At 37.0% G+C, this 19,950-nt stretch overlaps 1 protein-coding gene across 1 annotated transcript; it reads right to left on the bottom strand.

Annotated features, from left to right (window-relative positions):
* Positions 1–1,223: 1,223 nt before the first annotated feature.
* On the bottom strand, positions 1,224–19,431 carry LOC139695468 (U-scoloptoxin(01)-Cw1a-like). The gene is made up of 4 exons (XM_071594257.1): positions 19,071–19,431; positions 17,106–17,177; positions 4,372–4,509; positions 1,224–2,939 (listed from the first exon to the last, which is right to left on the bottom strand). Exons 2-4 carry the CDS (start codon positions 17,175–17,177, stop codon positions 2,760–2,762), a joined length of 390 nt encoding a protein of 129 aa, XP_071450358.1. The 5' UTR covers positions 19,071–19,431; the 3' UTR covers positions 1,224–2,759.
* Between the last annotated feature and the right edge of the window lie 519 nt (positions 19,432–19,950).

Below are 19,950 nucleotides of genomic sequence, written 5' to 3'. Positions count from 1 at the left end.
ATTTTGGTGATAGTGAGTCAGGAAGAGGGAGTTTCATTGCATTTAAAAATGCTGAAAGAATTTGAAATTATCTTTTATAAATTCCCCCAAAGATAAGCGTTTAATTATCCTATCTGATTCTAATTTTTTCCCGCATTATATAATGCACATGATTTATTAGGTGCATTCTTGTAAGGAAGAGAGCATGAGCACCAAGACGTTAAAGCTATTAAGCAAGAAAGTGTTTAGAATAGCTCAGTACTATCGATGGAAAGTCTTAGTAGTTGGAAATAAATCTGTCAATCATTATCGTATTCTTATATTTTTATATTTTTTTGAAAACTAGCTTTTCAAGTTGAAGATATTTTTCTTTTACGATTTCTATAACCCGATGGTTCTTGTCCTTTAGTATTCAATTGATTTATCTACCCATTTTTCGACGCAACCGGATGCTGCTATGGCTAAAAAATGTAGGATTGAAAGGAAAGAGCAGATTTAAGTTCCACTTCTGAAATATTTTGATCAATCTCTTTTTAATAATTTTTCTGTTTATAATGTACGAGTATATGATACTACAGCAATCCTTTGTCTCTCTTGTCATTGTTTTTCACAGCGAGAAATGTCGGCGTTATTTTTATTTTATATGAATCCGGAATGTTCAAACTAATTATTTAAAGGTCTATTATTTAGTTTTGACCTTATGTCAAATTCCGTTTGTTATTTATTACCATATTCATTATGTTAAAAGAAAACCTCCGGTGAGCTTAACGATGTCTATTCATACGAATTCCTTTTCTTCTTTTATACTGCTTTTCTGATTAATTGATAGATAAAAAGACTTAATTGCACCACTTATTTACGATTTATCAGATCCTTTATTTAAGTAAACATGGGTCAAACCCGGATTCAGTTTGTGACTTTTGTTTTTACTTGCAAATCTTTATTTTTTGGTCCACAGAGGTCCTTAGCTGAATGAATAATGTTCGGCCGGTATAAAATATCGAGACAAAAACATACAAATGTATCGGTTAATAAATGATGGTAATTCAATACATTTTTGTAATATTAGTAAATTATAATGAAATTGTGTATCACATTAATTTAATTTTAAGGTAGGTATCTAATAATTTTCTAACGTAGGACAGTAACAAATAAAGAGAGAAATGCGAGTGCTGGGAGGGGGGATATGATTGCAAAAAGGGAATAAAATAATTCTATAACAAATGAAGCAAAAATTTGCGCATAATTTATTCATTGCTATTACATAATGTACAAAATTGAAGTATTCATTGTCATCGTTAAATCAGAAATAATTTTGGAACAGTTCATCTCAGTTCATATACAACATTATATCCATCCGAATGCAGTAAAGTATATCTTATACAGTATCTATGAAGTAATTTCAGGAATAATTTGGGAATAAAGTAATCGGACATAAATTGCGTATTTGTTTCGATAATTATATGAAATTTTCAACAAACTTTGGGGGTACTTTCCCAAAGAAAAGTTTGTCTTAAATATTGGAAGCAAGGCTTCTTAATTTGACCACCTTTAATTATGCTGAATACATGGTATTAAATAAACACATTACAGGCTCAAAGAACCATTGCCTCCAACTAATTCTAGGTTGGCGGATGATAAGCCTTTACAAACTAAAATTGGATTCTCTTACGAATTCCTTCACGAATAATCTGATAAAGTAAACGGAAAATTCATAAGATCATTACATCTTCTTTGGAAGTGAATCGAATCGTGTTTTTGGCTTCATAAATAGTTGTTCACGAACTGTACTATTCAGCCACGAGACATCAAGTCGTATCAGCTAACATCTTTGATTTTAAGCCAATATATTCACATAAAACATGAAACTTCATTTCCGTTCGTATGGTTTGTTATATAATAATTTAAGAGCCTTGACATGCAAAAATCAATTTATGTTTTTAAATTAATAAAAGCCCCTCATATCATTCCCCATATTATTTTATCACAAGTATTGCCATGGAAATTTGGTCGCTCGTGATAAGTCCCGGTACTTTTGAAGTACTTACCTACCGGGTTTAAAAAGCGAATCGCGATAGCCGCCTCTGATCAAAACATTTTCACTCACATAAAGTTAAGTTATGGCACACGCTATTTCTTTTTCATCGATGTATCATATGGAAATTTATGAAAGCATACACGCATTAATGAGAACCAGAATAGTTATTCTTAACCATTGATGAAAAATAGCTATTTAAGAAATCGCATGGGCTAAAAATAAACATTGAAAAAGGCTTCGGAAGAAATGGCTACGTATAAAACTATTATATTTTTTAATACTTGTGTAAAAAAATAAATATACTAGATTCACTTCACAAGGTGAATCATCTTTTGTCAATATATAATAACCATATCTCCAAGCCTGTTACTCTATTTAATTCTCCGGATTTGTTGACAACTTTTCAAATGGACGGCATCAAAGACGCTTTTCATTAATATTTCGTAGCCAATAGCTCTAAAAAAAACCTTTAAATCATAGTGAACGAAATTGAAGTGAAAACTCGCATTCTTTTGGTTTTAACCAATTCCTAAATATCGACTTTTCATTCAATTATTTTTTTCTAAATCCGTCGAATATGGAACTTCTATTACTGTACTGATAAATGACATTTGTTAAAAGCAAGAATAATAAATGTTTATTTGATTTGCTGGCATGCATTCTTTCATTAGTAACCTATTGCTTGTAATCGAAATATGTCGTGTATGCGTTTGACGTGAGCGTGAGTGGGGCGACCAATCATCTAAAGAGGATTTCCGGCTTTATCTTTATATAGATCGTTGTTGACGCTGTAGTATTGGGCAGAAATCGGGCAGTCAACATTGAACCACCAGTCGCAGACGCGATGAACTTGGTTGAAAACTGTTCCATTGGGGCAGAGGAAGCTGAACTTCGAGCCAGATGGAAGACACCAGTGCCACACCTGTAGTAAATGCAGGGAAAAATTTCAGACAAAATTTTTAGAAATAAATAGCAGTCTGAGTTTTCATTGGCAATTTAGCAAGAAAATTATTACCTGGAAAACCATCTAATAAATCAAAACATTCCTGTTATGATTTAAATTTATATTTTGGTGCCTGTTGATGTTTGATAGTGTCGCAGTTTATGGTTACCCTTTCACTTATTAAGCATAAATTTTCTTCGACCATGCATAGCACTTCCTCGTTTGTTTTCCTTTTTGTCCATTAAACCTTTTACATCCATCTCCACACATCGTACGGAGCCACGCTTCATATCAAAGTTAAGTTTTGACGAACCTTTTCTTAAAACCCATACTCAATGTGGCTTTCATCAATTCCCTTATTCTGTAAAATCTTCTATACCTAACGCAATTGATATTGCTATGTCCCTATTACTTTAACTATTTTAGTGAAAAATACTTCCAAGATTGGTAAACAGTTCTTCCTAGTCCTAGTTTATTAACTTCTATATTAATATTTATGTTACCATTCCTCTGTTTTGAAAGCCGCGCTTTACTTTCACCGACCATATAATCAATCCCATAACCATCTCTACGACCCTCCTATACGCTCAGCTATGCTTGCAACCCCTTGGCTAATTGAGACACTAAAGCTTGATTATCTGCAAACCTAACTGACTTCACGAATTCCTCCCTGACGTTCATTCCCATCTTCAGTACCTCCCATTTCTCTTCAACCAATTTCTCCCAATTTACGTTGAAGAGCACCGGTGATAATGGGCACCCCCTTCCTGCCCCTCTTCGTAACGTTGGTCTTCCAGTTTCTTGCACCAGAGCGGTCTGAGATATGTACAGTTTGCGGCTAAGTCGACCATTTCTCCAATCCAATCCTTTTATTAATTCATTATTCGAGTATAAATTTTCAAAATATTTTCGTAGTTAATTTTAATAATGTATGTTGTGAGAGCTTTGAAAGACCTGTCAGAATGTTTCAAAATGTATCAAAGAATTGAAACATAACGCATTCATTCTATTGCGCTAGAAAATTGAAAAATTAAGGTAAATGACCACTAGCCTCGCAAAAACAATTAATGCATCGGTATCGAATCAGTAACCATGGAAATATTGCGTCTGCTCCTGATAAAGAGTTAGTGCGTAAAAACAGAGATACCGAGAGAAACAATCCAGGAGAATTAAAAGAAACAGATCTTAGGATGATTATTACAGAGAGTATGAGAAATGGCATTTTATCAGGCACATCAGGAGCAGAAGCGGAAAGGGAAAAAATGGGGGAATCTTGACCTTGGGAAAAAGCAGCAGAGAAGAGCATTTTTTATGAGGCATCAACTGTTTTTATCTCTTCCTACAGCGGCCATAACACGAAAATAAGACATAGAAGTGCAGCATTCATTTTCATTTTTGAATAAATTCAAACCTGGCATTGGGCCTCTGGGTCGGCGTAGTATCCAGGTTGCTTGTCGTTGCACGAGAATTGCAGCCCTCGGGGCACAGCGGCGTAGGTCGGGAACCCAGTGCCGAAGCCAGCGCCCGCTACTTCCTGCTCGTCGTTTTGCTGACCAAAAAAGAGAGATAATTGGTGAATGTTTTGCGAACACGAAATTTCAAGAGGGTCTAGGATTTTTTAAGAAATCTTGAATGAAAAGTTTCTTTGATTTTTATTTATAAATATAATGAAAAATTGAAAATATAAGTATTATGAAAATATGTTTCGTCTCTAATAAAAAGGGGAGTTATAACGTTATTATGACCATTATTTAAATACAACTTCTACAGAAAAGACCCCATTGGTATATTGAAACAAAATTTTCCCTGGTATTTATTGAAACATTTTCATTCCAATATATAGAGAACGCAATATTTATAGCATTTTGAGACTTGCAAAGTTTAACGCACGGTTCGCGTGTGACAATATGACCAAAGCGTCGAATCATTATGAAATGCAATTGTAACCATAAGAGAATGACATTTTTGTGTTCATCCTTGCTTGATGTCTTGTTTGTGATTCATTGAGATTTTTCTCGTATGTGGAGTTCACAAAAGACCCGGCACACATTGTATTCCGGATTGAGATGCACACTTCTAATGAGGCGGTTTCTTTCCGTGGAGTGAGTTCTGTGTAATGAGATAGAACACAATAGAATGATTTAAGAATTCATTTCAACTTCGTCTAAAAAAACCACATTAATCAACCAGAAGGTTATTTTGATAAGCGAGGGTAGATCGTATCCACTACTAAGTCCGATGACATGTGAAGTTCGCACATCGGGGCAATAAGGGCCCTTTTCCTGTGCCGCCTATGGTTCCCATCTGGTGCCCAAAAAATCAAACAACTTGTGTGAAGTTTAAGGTGCCCAGAGGTGTCCCAAGGAGTCAAACCCAGATCTACCATTCAGTAGTTCAGTACTCTACCCAACTGTTACTAACCACGCCCCTAAAACTTCTAATACATTAATAAAATATACAATAATTATTAATCAGACGAGACGAAATGATCAAAACTAGTGTTATAATTGTAGCCTTTGCAGGTCCAGTTGCCTACCACTTTCCAAAGGTCATTATAAAACGGAAAAGTATTACCGATATTTTACGATATAATCGAAATACAAAAAACTGCTGATTTAAAAGTTCAAAGGTCATAGCTACTTTCAGTAATCCAGTAAATAATGAATGGATACATTTAATCCCTTGGTTAAAATGACTGAAACCTGTAATTGTTGAAAATTATGCTTTTCTTTTACATTTTTAACATTGTGCATAAAATAACTAAGTTAATAAATATTCTAAATATCCTAATCCTTACAATTTCAAAACATTCTAAGCGTTTAAGTTTTAATAATATAAGATTAATTGGTAAGAAGTGGATTTTAACTACTGCTCATTTGGGGCCACCCTATTCTAACTTTCAGTTTATTTAGCTACTTTGCAGAGCCAATTTCTACTCTTGAACAAATTATTTTCTTAATATTAGCAGTCCAAATTTACTACACGACCATGTGTTGATATTTCCAAAAAGTAGAAATATCAATTTCAAGTGTTTCCAAGGGTTTATCACAATGATTCTTCCCTATTAAACATATTTATTCGTAAAAATGCATGAAATTGTACTTGTAATCCACGAGAATGTCCTTCTCATCCGCCGATAATAGCAAGTATAAAATACTCTGAATACTAGAGTAAATTTTTAAATTGATAATCTGTCAGTTTAGCTAACAGGGTTTCCGGATCGTGCAAGTTGGTTGAAGCTTTTATCGTCGATAGGAGAGAAGGGAATCCATTGAATCAAATACAGATTTTTTGTCATCCATTATGATCACAATTGTTAAGATGGTTTTGACGACCTCCAAATCTTCAATAATACTGTATGAATAAAAATATTTTAGAAATTATAAAAATAATTATTCCTCTTCAGATGGGCTCATTGTGATTAAACTTGTACGAAGTCATTAGCAGTCGTGTTTTAATTTCATTTATTCACACTGGGAAACTCAACCAAATGCCATAAAATAATTCTTTCTACCATTTCCTTATAAGATGTTTAGAAACATCCAAGATTATGAAATAAGTCTCCTCTCCCGAAAAAATCTTATTTCGTGTTGCATTATCAAAGTAGGGGAACGCGAGGAAAGAAATTGGTCGAGTAATTAAAGATCTTATAATTTCCCGAAATACTTCAGCTGACACGAATAAATGTCGTCAATGAGAATCTGGAATCATGCGTTTTTTTTTGACATCTCATTTTCTTCCACCGTTGAGGAAGTAGAGAATATGTGTCGGAATAATTTCCCACGAAACCCTCCCATCAAGTCTCTCGCGGGGCAGACCTTAAAACGGCATTAGCTCGTCCGCTCCCCCATCCATGAACCGGGATGACACCTCTCCCGGCTTTTCCTTCCCCCCTCGCACAAATGCACCCCTTCCCTTCTCTTGCGCTTTCCCTCCTCCCGCTACTCCCCACCGACTATCTCTCTCTCCCCCCCCCTGCCCCTTCCTCTTTGGACCCTCTCCCTCGGGGTCACGAGGCCACCACGCAGGGCCCAGCTTCCGGCGTCTCCTCACCCCCGCCTCCTCTACATTATAAATACGATCCACGAGCCCTCTCCATTGTTCTCATCATGCAAGATGGCGCGCGGCGTCCGGTCCCCTTCTTTTTTAAAAAAATCTGCTTCGCTTTCTTTCGTTTCATTTACTCCACCTATTCCTTTACCTTTCCCTTTCGATTTCCTCGACTTTCCTCACTTCTCTTTCGAGCTCTTACACCCTCTTATTCGCCCCAAATGGCACACACGTCAACTCTTTTTAAGTTTTTAAACCGAGAATAAGCAAACGTTCTCCCTCCCTATTACATGCTAATTCTTTAACCTATTGTTCCCTGTTCCATTCTGATTCCCTTATCACTTTATAGCTCTTTTCTCACATTTGTCTTAATTTTTGCTTTTTGGAACTTTCGCTCGCTGTCTTCCCCTAGGTTTTCCGTTCCCTTTGACTCCTCGCGAATTCACGAGAGTGGCTTAATATCGTCATTTAATCCGAAGAATCCATTAATATTTATCCATGTTCTATCAAACTAAAAGCTATTTCTTTTAATATCCTTCCTTTTTATTTATAAAAATTCATAGTAGCACTTCTCATAAATTTGACTGCCGTAGTAAAACATTTAACCAGGATCGGAAATCACGAACCACGGAATTTCTGTTGCTGTTCTGTTCTGTACTTGCTTTCTGTTGCTTTTTTTCTGAACTTAAATTTAGCTGAAGCTATAGCTTTTGCTCGGCATTTTGCCCAAAATCACTAATATCGGTCCGAAAACAGATGGTCGGTCTAAGAAAGACAAGTTCCAACGACGGTGAGGTGAGGTGATCTTCAGGCTAAGTTTCCTATCTGTTTTGAAATTTAAAAATATTTTGAGCATGTTCATCAAAAATGACTTTAAAATTGCGTATTTTATTATCCTCATTATATTGTTATTACTTGAAAGTATTTTTAATTTGTAGCTTAATCATATCAATTATCGTACTTATTGTTCTTTTTAGAGCTTAATAATATTATTCTTTTTTGTTTGAAAGGTAAATTATTTCAGGAAAGGAATGCATAGATATAGATCTGCTTATACAGTGAATGAAATGGGATTTCCTCTGTAATTTTTTTCTCTCGGCGCATTGAGTTGTAGTGGTAATAGTAGTTATTATGCGGTGGTCACGACTTCTGAGGTCATTTGCACCGCTTAGAATGGGTGAGTAATTAAGGGATGCGGGAATTAAGGAGAGGAGGATGGTTGAAGAGAAACTCAATGTGGGCATTAGCCTATTCTTTGTGAGGTGCCCCTGAGTGACCAATATTTAATGCCCCATTCGAGGGAAGCTTCGCTCTGCACTTGAAATGTCTCTCCGCACGTAAGCAACGCAAGGGACAGTGTCTGAGTGAAATCGGTAGCGGAATGGAACACAAGCCCTAAACGTGAAAATCCTGGAGAATAGCCTCCTTACTCACCAGCTCTTGATACCATCAGAGCTTGCATCATGTGTATTAATTGTCATTCCATAATGTAGCCATTAAATATTACTATTAAAATGTAGGTACAGAACATTTATGAGTTTGGTCAATTTTGCCCAAACACAGGGGAGAGAATGCTTCTAGTTTGTCAGTAATTATTCTGAAAATAAATATGAGGGCAAAAATTTCTCTCTTACTGATTTACTTTGGACGGTGACAGTTTACTTTCTCCCTATGAAAATATACTCTGTATACAACAATTAATATATTTTTAAATTTCAATTGTCACATTCCAATCGGGGTACCCTTCTACTTGTGTGTAAATGTGATAGACTGGTAATTATTCTGGAGATGGAAAAATCAATGTAACGAGAAAACATATTCTAATTATAGTACATATGTCTCATATTTTCTGGTAACCTACTCATACCGAAGAGAAGGAAAAGCCGTCTTTATTGCGACGAGAACATGAAGATAAAGGCTTTATTAGAACGCGTCTTATAAGCCATAGTTTTTTTGCTAAAATAATAAGATGAGTGGTGGTCATCACTTATGATGGTGATAAGTGAGAAATCGCACAAGAGATGTATATGCATTTCATTTCTGCACACAAGACCTAGAGAACTCATCCTTATCGTTTCAAGGTCCATGGAATTCAAAATTATCGAGCATCATCTTTTTAAGCAAATTACGCCCATTGAATACAATAAGTTATAAAACAGATTATGTGAAACCTGCAAACATAAAAATAAGCCGACTCAAGAGTTCCGTCAAAGCAGGCTTTCAGTATTTAAATAATATAAGTTTTCAATCCTTTTGCTGCAACACTGAACCGGTGGATGCATGCGAATGCGAATTTCCGGTTTATTAATTTTTATGGGTACTATTTCATAGACAAGGGTAAACACCGTTGACTTGCTTTCAGCTGTGCCTCGATAGGGAAAGTGGTAATTATCTTCTTCCGAGTATTTAGTTCAGAGTATCAACAATGGGGTCTGATTTTCCAAGGGAAACGCCACATTGGGACTCTCACGCCAGCCCGTCTGTACAAGGTTTATGAACTGGAAAGGAAACACTCAATAATCCTGTTGTAATTTATGGTCTTTAAGGAGCGAACAAGGGTATAAGATGTTATCGTTCGCAAAAAGTACGTCTTGCCTCAATGTTATGTCAGCAGTTAAAATAATTAGTTGAAGGGAATTAATGATTGTTTCGCTCTGCTCAAAATTAGAGCTGATTTACATTTTCAATCATGGAATGAACTTCCGATGTTTGTATTCCTGGGTCTATCAGGATGAGGAAATTGAGGCATTCGGATACCAAATTTATCCATTTTCCCTTTTGAAGACGATGTAACTTACAGTAGAAATTTGCTGCCGTAACATTTCTTCTTTTAAAGTTTTCTAAGTGATTGGTCTCCAATTCATGGAGCCTCAAATCTTCGTCAGTGAAATCTACTTATTGTTGGTAAGTCATCTTTTTTAAATGTAAATTTGAAAAATTTAATTTTTCCAAAATTTAGTATAGGCTGTTGTATCGATTTCCAAAGTGTATGAAATGAGATTTTACTCGGTATTTATAAATACAATATTAATTAATATTGATTATGACACATCTAATTCTCAGAATTGAACCTTCATTTTCTTGACTTGACACTCTTTTGATCGTTCGTCAAATTGATAAAAAGTTATTGTTTCTTAATTTAATATATTTCCATGAAATTTCTCTGTTTAGTTTTGCTATTTAGTGGTGCTAGGTAACAAGATTTCACGCAATGAGTCTTGGCTCAGCGGGAACAGTAGCAACCCAATTAATATCTCATAAAACCAAAGTTTAAAACAATTACTGGCTAACCAGAAATCAGATTTTACAATCATTAGCTCTGGTGGATGCATTTATAATTTCATTTTCTTTCGGATAGAATAAAATGGACAATGTAATATTTCCCGGAATTTAAAATGCGAATTAAAAATTGGAGCTGTAAGCATTTTGAAAATTATAGTTGACGATGAAGACTTTGGGGTAAATCATTGTGAAATTCAAGTGTCGTGTCCCGACGAGTGATACATTGTTCGAAGTTCTTCTTTTTATTCAAAATTTTTGGCCTGCTTCTAACCTTAAATATTTCTCCACATTTCTCTGAGAACAGAGCTTGAAACGTCACACCGATGGTGTTCTTTTCTGCTGTACTTCCTCTTTAACCAATCTATTTAGAAACAGGGAAGTGAAAATGACTTTCAGACCTCTCTAAGGAGGATAGGGAGGAGGGGGAGCGAGGCGCTGGGAATCCAGGGTGGAGCGTGTCGCGAAGAAGCGGGAGTGAGAGGGCGGAGGGAGGCCATGGCCAGCGGGAGGCGGCTGAGTTCCTGGGGGTTCAGGGGACGAAGGGGAGAGGACCACGCCGGGCGTGCAATGGGAACATGGAGCGGGATTCTCCCTCTTTCCATCGCAGCACTTCGGAGAAAAGGAAGTAACACGCAAATGACGTTTAACTTTCGATAGACCTCTAAAAATCAATCATATTTCGACAAAGGCCGGTGGGGAAGAGAAAATTGGCAAGAAAACTCGAGTAATGGAGACGATAGTTTGAACTGTTACTATTTGATAAAAGAATTGCGAGGAAAGCCTCATTCGCAGAAAAAACATGAATTTTCACGTCAAATCAGGTGAAAAATTGAAAAGGTTCACAGTAAATTATGGCAATGAAAGCGTAGAATTAAAGAAGGCGTATGTCTAAGTTTGATGTTCACCATTAAAAATGTTTAAATTCCAGTGGAAATTAAAAATGAAAAAAATTAGTGTGCATGTATCCTTCTAAATAGTTTATTTTCGATCCATAGTTTTCTACTTCTTGAATTAATTGTAATATTTTTCTCAGCAATCCATTTTTGACGCAGATAAATATTTAAATTCACACGTTTAACCAACATTTAGGCCCGACATTATAATTCATATAGCTCAATAATGAATTCCAAGATGTCTAATTGGCTGTTCTTATAAACATATCTATAGAAGAGAGACCCCGTTCTAAATTTTTACTGCCAGCCGAATTTTCTCTCTTACTTCAGTATGATATTTCTCTATTCCTCTGTTGCTGTTCCCTTGTTTGCAATTTTTCATCTTCACATGTCCCAGTTCGGCAAGTGTGCACCAGAACGTAGTTCAAGGAATAAAAAAACCAAGCCCCAGGACCCTTGGCGAACAACTTTCTTCGACAAATTTTCATTTTAATTTTCGAAAATCATCCCTTTACGTTCCAATAGGAAGTGAACATTTTAAGCCAATAAAACTGTATGCCTTATTTTTTTGTATTAATAAGTGCACAGGTACTTTTGGTATGCATCTCAATTGATACGATAATTTTATTACCAGCATAAGTAAATTAGGTTAACTAATTAGATTGTTTTAAAAAATTAATTTTGATTTCCATGAACTTTATGTAGCGGTGAATATCAGGAGTCTAAAATTCACAGCATGCGTATTTTGGTAGCTCTTTCTTTTTGTTTCCTCTTTTCATTCTATCTTCCCTTACTCCCTTCCTTCCCCATCGAAAGGCAGCATTATCATCATTTGTATGTAGATCTTTGTTTAATATATTTCGACGGATTTATGTAATAGACTTTTGCATAAATATTTACATGTTTGTAGGCATATACGAAGACATATGCAATTGCTTATATAAGCGAGTGTATGTGTATATACCTACACACGTTTGTAAATATTTATTCAAAATTCTATAACATTCATCCATCGAATAACATTACACGAAGAAATGCAAGCATATGATGATATGACCTTTAGAAAGGAAACGAATGGGGAAAATGGAATGTGGAATGAATTGAGCAACCAAAAACAAATTCAATATGAAAATATTTTTAATTGCAACGTTGAACGACCTGCGAAACAAGTAAACCTTACAGGTTTAAGCTTCACTTGATGGAAGTATTTATACAACCGATGATGCTGTATCACGGTTGATACGCGTTGTACCCAAATAAAATCTGAGGAAAAGTGCGTTCACTCTCTTTTATTTCATGGACTATAAAACAAGGTAAGCTCAGTCATATCCCAATGATCGGTTTTATTGAATAACATCGGAACTCCCTGCTGGGGTAAAGTGCATGCGGAAAAAATCGGAATGTCAAGGAAATGACACCTATAATCTCTGATATCATCTGAATATTCACCTGCGAATTGGCAGGCGGGAATTCTTTTGGGATAACGCAATTTTCGCTGAAGTGCCCACGAGGTCCTCGAATGCTCCCCTTCCTTGAGCAACCGAGAGCTAGTTAGTCCTTCCCGACGAAGTCTTCCGCCTGCTATCTCTGGGCTCTGGGTGGAGGGAGAGGGGCAGGGCGAAGCAAGAAGAGTGATTTGCGAGGGCGGGATGTGTAATGGGGAGGGAAAAGAGATGCGGGGGCGTGGGGTAGGAAGGTATGGGGGGGGGAGGGTCCGCCGGTGACGAAATAGCGGCGCTCTCCGGCGGCGTGTCGTTCCCACGATCGAAGTAGACTCATCTGCGTGATGGAGCACTGATAGCCGCTGTTCCTCCGTCCTTCCTCCCTTGACCCTTAATGATTCTTTCCTCCTCTCTTTTTTCTCTGTGTTCCCTTGTCCCATTCCACACTCCAGTTTTACTTCTATCCTCTACTTATCAACACAAAAAGCATAAATTTTACCTTATTCAAAGATTAAAAATTTGCTACCATCCACTTGATTGTTTTCATTGTGCCGTGCGCGTTTTCGACTCTCTTCGCGGCGTCTTCGAGTTTATTACGCTTGACTATTAAAGATAATTCTATTTAAATAGTGATGTATGTTTAAAGCTGTGTCACAAAATCGCGAACGGTCGTCTGGGAAGAACAAGGTCGCTGGCTCAACTAGGCGTCCAAAAGAACTGAAAAAATGACACTGAAACTGTTATATCTCACGCACCTTTCGATTTCTGAGAGATTGAGGTTTTTCATGAAAAATTTTAATAACATCGAAGTCAGATAACCATGTTATTTCCATTTCTGTATTCTAAACGCTCGATTAGTATTAATATTTTACTCAAGAGTTCGTAAAAAGCGTCAAAAGATACAATTTTAAACATAAAATTCAATTTGAAATCACGAAATACTCCAATTTCACCTTGAAGCTGTATCGACGCATCTCGCCGAAAGCATTTGAATTTCTCTCTTTTCTATTTTCCTCTCCGCAACAACTTTATCGTATATATTACATTACCAACGCAGCATATTCTCCATATTTTAATGTTTCCACAGTTTGAACAAATCATTCAATTAAATTTAGGATTGGAATCACCTAAGTCAATACTATTGTATAAAAAATAAACTTCCGGTGAACTCGCTAGTTTTGCTAATCGTATTATTCTCTGCAAAACCTGTTCCGTTGCGAAGGCGTCGTTGTCAGCTACTGATGATGCCTGTAATGTTCGCCGAGCAACGGGAACCGGTTATACCGAGAGCATAAAACTGACAGTGAAACTTAGGGACTTTATCGCAATTCATCATCAGGAAGTCTCATTAACTCCAGCTGAAACAATGGTTCTCCGTCCACAGGTTTCATCTTTTACGAAAAAAGAGTAAAATAATTTTTTTGTGAACACCTGTGAGTTGCTTAAGTTTATTTGTAAATGGGAAGTATGTGAAAAAGTTTCTTTTTTAATTTCCTAACTTGAGTTATTTTCTACACCAAAGTCCAGAGGCTAAAATAGAAAAATGTGATCATTTAATGACGGCATTAAGAAAATTTATCGCAATTTTTTAGTTCTCAAATTTATCTAATTTGTAAATGGAAACAATATTGTGTTTCTGGACGGATTTTATGGTATGTAAAACTTTTTCCTGTTTTCACCACGTGAATGAAAATGGGGTCACTTCACCCTAATTACCGAGGAGCACCTAGTTTTTCTTCTTCTTATTGGACGCAAACTGATGAAAATTCCTTTTCCATTCCTCTTTTCTCAAATTATTTTCAATGTTTTTCATAGATTTCGGCTCAAAAAATAACCCACACTCGCTCCTTCCGCAATCTCTTCATTCTCTGCTTCTCCCCTCAGTCCCCTCATCCCTTTCGCTTTTCTGTTTACCCGCCTCCAATTATCACTTCCCTCCTTTCCACCCCACTGACAGTTGTCCCACCCCCCCCCCTTTCATTTCCCTTTCCTCCACCCTTTCCACTTCTCTCCTTCCTGTCGCTTATCTTTTTTACGGATGGGGCGTATTAAGTTAATCCCCTTCGAGGAGGGTTAAGGGTTAGCTTTTTTTATTTACACCTGCGGTCTGTGGCTTCCTTCTTTGTTACACCGCTATCCTTTCCATTCTCTATCCATCATATTTTATTTTGCATCTTGCACCAGTCTTTTTATACGCAACGCATCCCTTCAAGCGTATAGTTATCATAGGAAAAAAAACAAATGCGAAAAATAGCTTTAAACAGGTTTTGACTCGTAAGATTCAGCTAAGAAACGAGAGACAAAAAAGGGGTATTACTAGTTAGCAATGGGATATTTTTAGTCGTACAGTTTGAGTTAACGGTATTAGGTATCCGTTATCTTCTACGACTAAGGAGAATACCGGAACAATGAGGACTCTTCATTAAATACTTGCCGCGGAATTTTTTAGCATAATCCTGTCATCGCATTTGTAAGTAGGAACATAATAATTTCCATTAAAAGCTTGGAAATACGGATATAAACAGTTTTAAATGTTATACCTGTTGTGATATTGTATCATATTAAAAAGTGAGGCAGTATAAAATTCCTATTGACTGCCTCGGAGTGCGAATAGGGCTATTTTTTGTTATTTCAACTGCATAATATAGATTTAATTTAATGCAAACTTTAAAATAGCATATTCAATGAATTGGAAGTGGTATCTCATAATAAACCCAGTAAAAACATTTTTGCTTAGGTTTTCGCTAAAAATTTATGCAATGGCAATTGTTGCGACATTCCTCTCCCCCGTTCGTGAATTTCTCAATCAGCGGACGGACTCGCGCAACTTTGACACTCCCCAGACAATGAAACAAAATCCCAAGGGAACAAAAATTACTCATAAAAAAGTTCTTGCCGAATTTCAAAGGAAAAAAAGTGAGAATGCAAAATGTAGTACTTGGAACATATAATTTCACTCCTTCGAACGGTTACGTCCGGGATATCTCCATATTTACTGTGAGCAGTCTCGGCACAGATTTTACGACCACGAGTGTGAAGTTTTAAAAATCAATCATGTGGAGCTATTTGAAAATTATTTTTCATTTTATGTCAAAAAATATTAGTGACTTGTCAGCATCAAATGCAGTCATCGCTGCTCTTTACAACGAATTTTTTTGCGATAAAACAAATTTAATTCTATGCATTTTTTATTTTAAATATAATTAAACTATTGATTGTACACGATATAATAAAAAAAGCAGGGTGCGAAAAATATATAAATAATATTTCATTCCATTTTGCATTATTCTTAGCAAATGAATTTTCATGGTTTATACTTCCTAGAATTTTCTCTAAATTTTGAATCTCCAGCTTGAGAAAGTTAGTACTCATGAAATAACAATGTATGAGAATATATATTCTGGATTTCGCGTTCAGTTAAGTATATTTCAATCATGGTGTAAATGGTCGTGCTTTTGTTCTTTCATCGTGATATCTTCCTCAATTATTTGCAATGTTCGTTTGATTTAATTATTTATAGACGCGCAGAGCGCTTGTAATGACGTAGCGTTTGCTCTTCGGAGTTCAATTTATTGATTTATTGAAGTTATAGGTGACGTTTCGCCGCAAAATATTGACTGGATCGCAAGGAAAAAGTCTCTATCTTGATATTTATTAATATACGTGGAATAAAATCCTAGAGAGGAAATTAAATTGTGTGAATTTCATGGTCTTGAATCAAAATTTGCATAACCTACGTAACTTTACCTCTGCATTTTACTCTGACATATTTTTTAAATTAAATCACATATTTTAGCCATAAACGAAGATCTAATACGGCATTGTCTTTAGTGTTGTTTAAAAAAAGACGGAAGAGGATAAAGTGGTGTGCGATTCATAAAAAAGGGGTTTATTATTCTTCGAACATTACTCCACTCAGTTGGCATGTCTCAGCGTAAAATATTGAGCAACGGCTTTCACAGAACGAGCCCGTCAACTTGTGATCCTAATTTACTCGCGGCGCGCATATATATATTTTTCGCTAGCCGCGGCAATTTTCCTCGGGAGGTGGGAAGAGCGGCGAGAGTGGTTCACTGGGGCAATTTGAGTGGGGCGACTCCCTTTGCGGATTAACGGCGTGGGAATCGCAGGAGATGGGGGTGGAGGAGGAGTGACAACATTCCTCGCGCAACAAGCTCCGGATTATTACGATTGCGGGATCCTGACAGCTTCGACGGAGGGAAGAGGGAAAAAGGGAAGATTTACGTTTAGTTTTCGGGCGCCGAGCGCTGCTAAGAGGGGAGCTTTTGGCCCCGGGGAGGAGCTTCGAAAAGGAAAGTGCGTATTATGCGTACACATTCGCTTCACGATGGAGGCCTTATCTCTATTCCTCCATCTACCTTTCTTCTCCTTCTTTCCTCGACTCATCTTTTTTGTTCTCATCTCCCTCTCTACGTCTTTCCGCCCCGGTTAACTGTAAAGAAAAGAGCTTTACTTACCGCCAACGCCATCAACGCCAAGAAGAAGCAAACTAGAGCGGAAGTGAGGACGAGGTTCACTCTGAGACTCATCTGGAAGGAAAAAAAATTGAAATTTCGTTTTACATTTGCATAAATATGATAATACAGATAGTCTATCGCATGATATCTTAAATCTTATGGCTTCAAGGAAATGCTGATGATGAGGTCACGTTGCAAATTCTAAATGTAACATTTTCTGATGCAGTTTTTTCAAGAAAAACTTCAATCGAAACAATAAAATCATAAAAATAGAAAACGAAATAGTGTTACGTGCTTTCAGTACAGCTATCCATCGTTTTTCTAATACTTTTAGTATATTTTCTAGTTATTGTTCATAGTATTAATTATTGTAAGAGAAATTAATTGCGCATCAATAACACTGTTGCGTCTCCATGGGAAAACAAAGAATTTATTTCAATGTTTGTTGAAGCTTGACGGTCCAACCACTCACTAGTTGCACATTGAATTAATGTTCGTGTTACATAGATAAGCACATATAAAAAGTTATGAAAGATACTTTTAAATTTTATTACTTCTTAAATTTAAGTGAAATATTTTGTTCGCGTAAAAATGCGGAACTATTTGCTCATATAGCACATAGTGATAGATAAAGATATCAAACTTCTTGAAATATTTACATAAATGGCTTTTTTGGCGAGCATTGCAATGGTTGCCAATGTAGTAACATACTTGAGGAAAATTAAAGGAAGTATTTTATATATTTACCTCATACTTATTCTCATTTATCCGTCCATAGCACGTACGCTATTGATGGAAAATAAATCTGTACAGCTATATTCAATATTTTGCTATTTTTATTTCGAGAAAAATTTCATGGATTTTCATCAAATTATTTTCGGTACTGATATGGCATAAAAATTAATCTTGATTTTTTCCATGAGTATAGTAATTCTAATGATGATGCCATTTCAACCAAATTATAGGAAATAGAAGTTAGCTACGCTCCTTAGAGGTTTTATTTTTTTGGAAAATAAAAAAAAATTAATTATTTTTTAAATAAAAGCTGTCTTTTGCATGTGACTAATAACCTATTAAATTTTATTTCACGGTATGTTGGTTTCCAACCAAATTTTTGCTAATCATCTTAATAGCTGAAAATTCATGGGCTGGAGAGTTTCCGGAATTTTATCTAAAGACATCCGTTGCCTGATGACATTGTAGCCACTTGATTTTTATATTGCATGCTTTCATAAAATTTACATATATCTGCAAAAAATAGAACTAAATATATGTAACGTCGTTCTATTTCAAACAATAAAGTATTAATACGAAACGAGAGATATTTTTAGGAGTTTTTATCCGGTGAAAGAAGGGATTCAGCAAAGGAATTTCAAAAATCAAATATTTGGAAAAATATTTAATCTATTAAAGTGGATTAACGACGGAATAATTGGTACATCAATAATATTAAATTTATTTTAATCTGACTTGAGATTAAACGTCATGTTGAGAATTCGTTGGGGGCACATAAGACCAAATCCAGTCAATTTTTAAGCGATCAGTAATATCAAACAAAATTTCTCGTAGGTTTATCGCAGACCTATTAGTTATTTTCTTATGACAAAATTCACTTCAAAATAATATGAGACTACGCAAACGGAAATCCTGTATCGTTCCTAAAATTCAGTTTTTTAAATTAAAATTTCACTTCTGAAATTACATTTCATGTAGATTGTAGTTCCAAACTCTAAAAAAGCATGTAAATCCTCGTCAATGGTATTCCGAAGTTGAGACCACACGCCAATAACTCGCTGGAAAATCAAGCCAAGCATTTTTGATCAATTCAGGGGTATTTGAGCGATTTTATACAACTTCAATTTATTTCCCCGTCGGAGTGACATAAAAGACGTAGAATATATTATTTCGTTATCCTCAGGATGTATTCCCAATCAGTGTTCGTAGATGTGAGGAATGAAGCGTTACCGTGACTCGTCGATGATCAGTTCCTCCTTAAGTGAGCGAGATTCCACCGTGGGCCCTTAAATCCTCCGCCTCTCCCTTCCGTCCTTCTGCTGTGAATCCTCGGAACTCACTGAGGAGCAAAGCACTCGGCGCGCGGGAGGTCGTGGAGGTTTTCCTTCCGTCGGGAGAAGAGAATGCACACCAGGGTCTCCGGGGATAAAAGGCTCCTGAAACCGTCGCAGGGCAACCGTCTACCGAACCGCAGATGACGAGGGTGAGCACAATGGAAAATCGCACGAACCACTTTGAACGCGAAGTCTCTCACTTTGCACTCTCCGGAGTGAAGACAGTGGACTGATGTCTTTTCTCCGGCGTTGAAGTCTTTTTATTGGCCGCTAAGGGATGAATCTTTTCTCGAGCTAGATGGAAGGGGGGATGCGGGGTGGCCGGAGGAACTCGGGGGGAGGGAGCGGGTGGAGGTGTGGGGGGGGGGGGGGGTAACGAATGTGCGGGTGGGGAGGACATCCGCGCGCGGGGAGGACTCCTCTTTCTCCCCCCCTCATCTTCGCCGCCATTTCCCCCACCCACACCCCTCCTCGTGCCACTCCCGCCCCCACCCCCCCTCTCCTACCCCTACCTCCCACTTTTCTACCTCCCCACCCTTGAAACCCTTTGCTCAACTTCTCCAACCCCATCCTCCCTCCCCCGTTCTCCATCAATTACCGGGGGACCAAAGTGTTCCCATTCCTCTCCCCTGCCCCGTCTTTCCTTCCCCCCCTCATCTTGCAAACCCCCCTCCATTTCCCACCGCCCTCTCACGTCTCACCCTCCCTCCAAACACCCTCCCCCCCCTCGACGACGAAACCACCTCTCTCTCCCACCAAGGATCCCGAGAGAGCCG

The sequence above is a fragment of the Hetaerina americana genome, unplaced genomic scaffold (assembly GCF_022747635.1).
Source record: "Hetaerina americana unplaced genomic scaffold, ioHetAmer1.1.p SCAF_1, whole genome shotgun sequence".
NCBI classification, from domain to species: Eukaryota; Metazoa; Arthropoda; class Insecta; order Odonata; family Calopterygidae; genus Hetaerina; species Hetaerina americana.
This window is presented reverse-complemented; position numbering and strand designations above follow the sequence as displayed.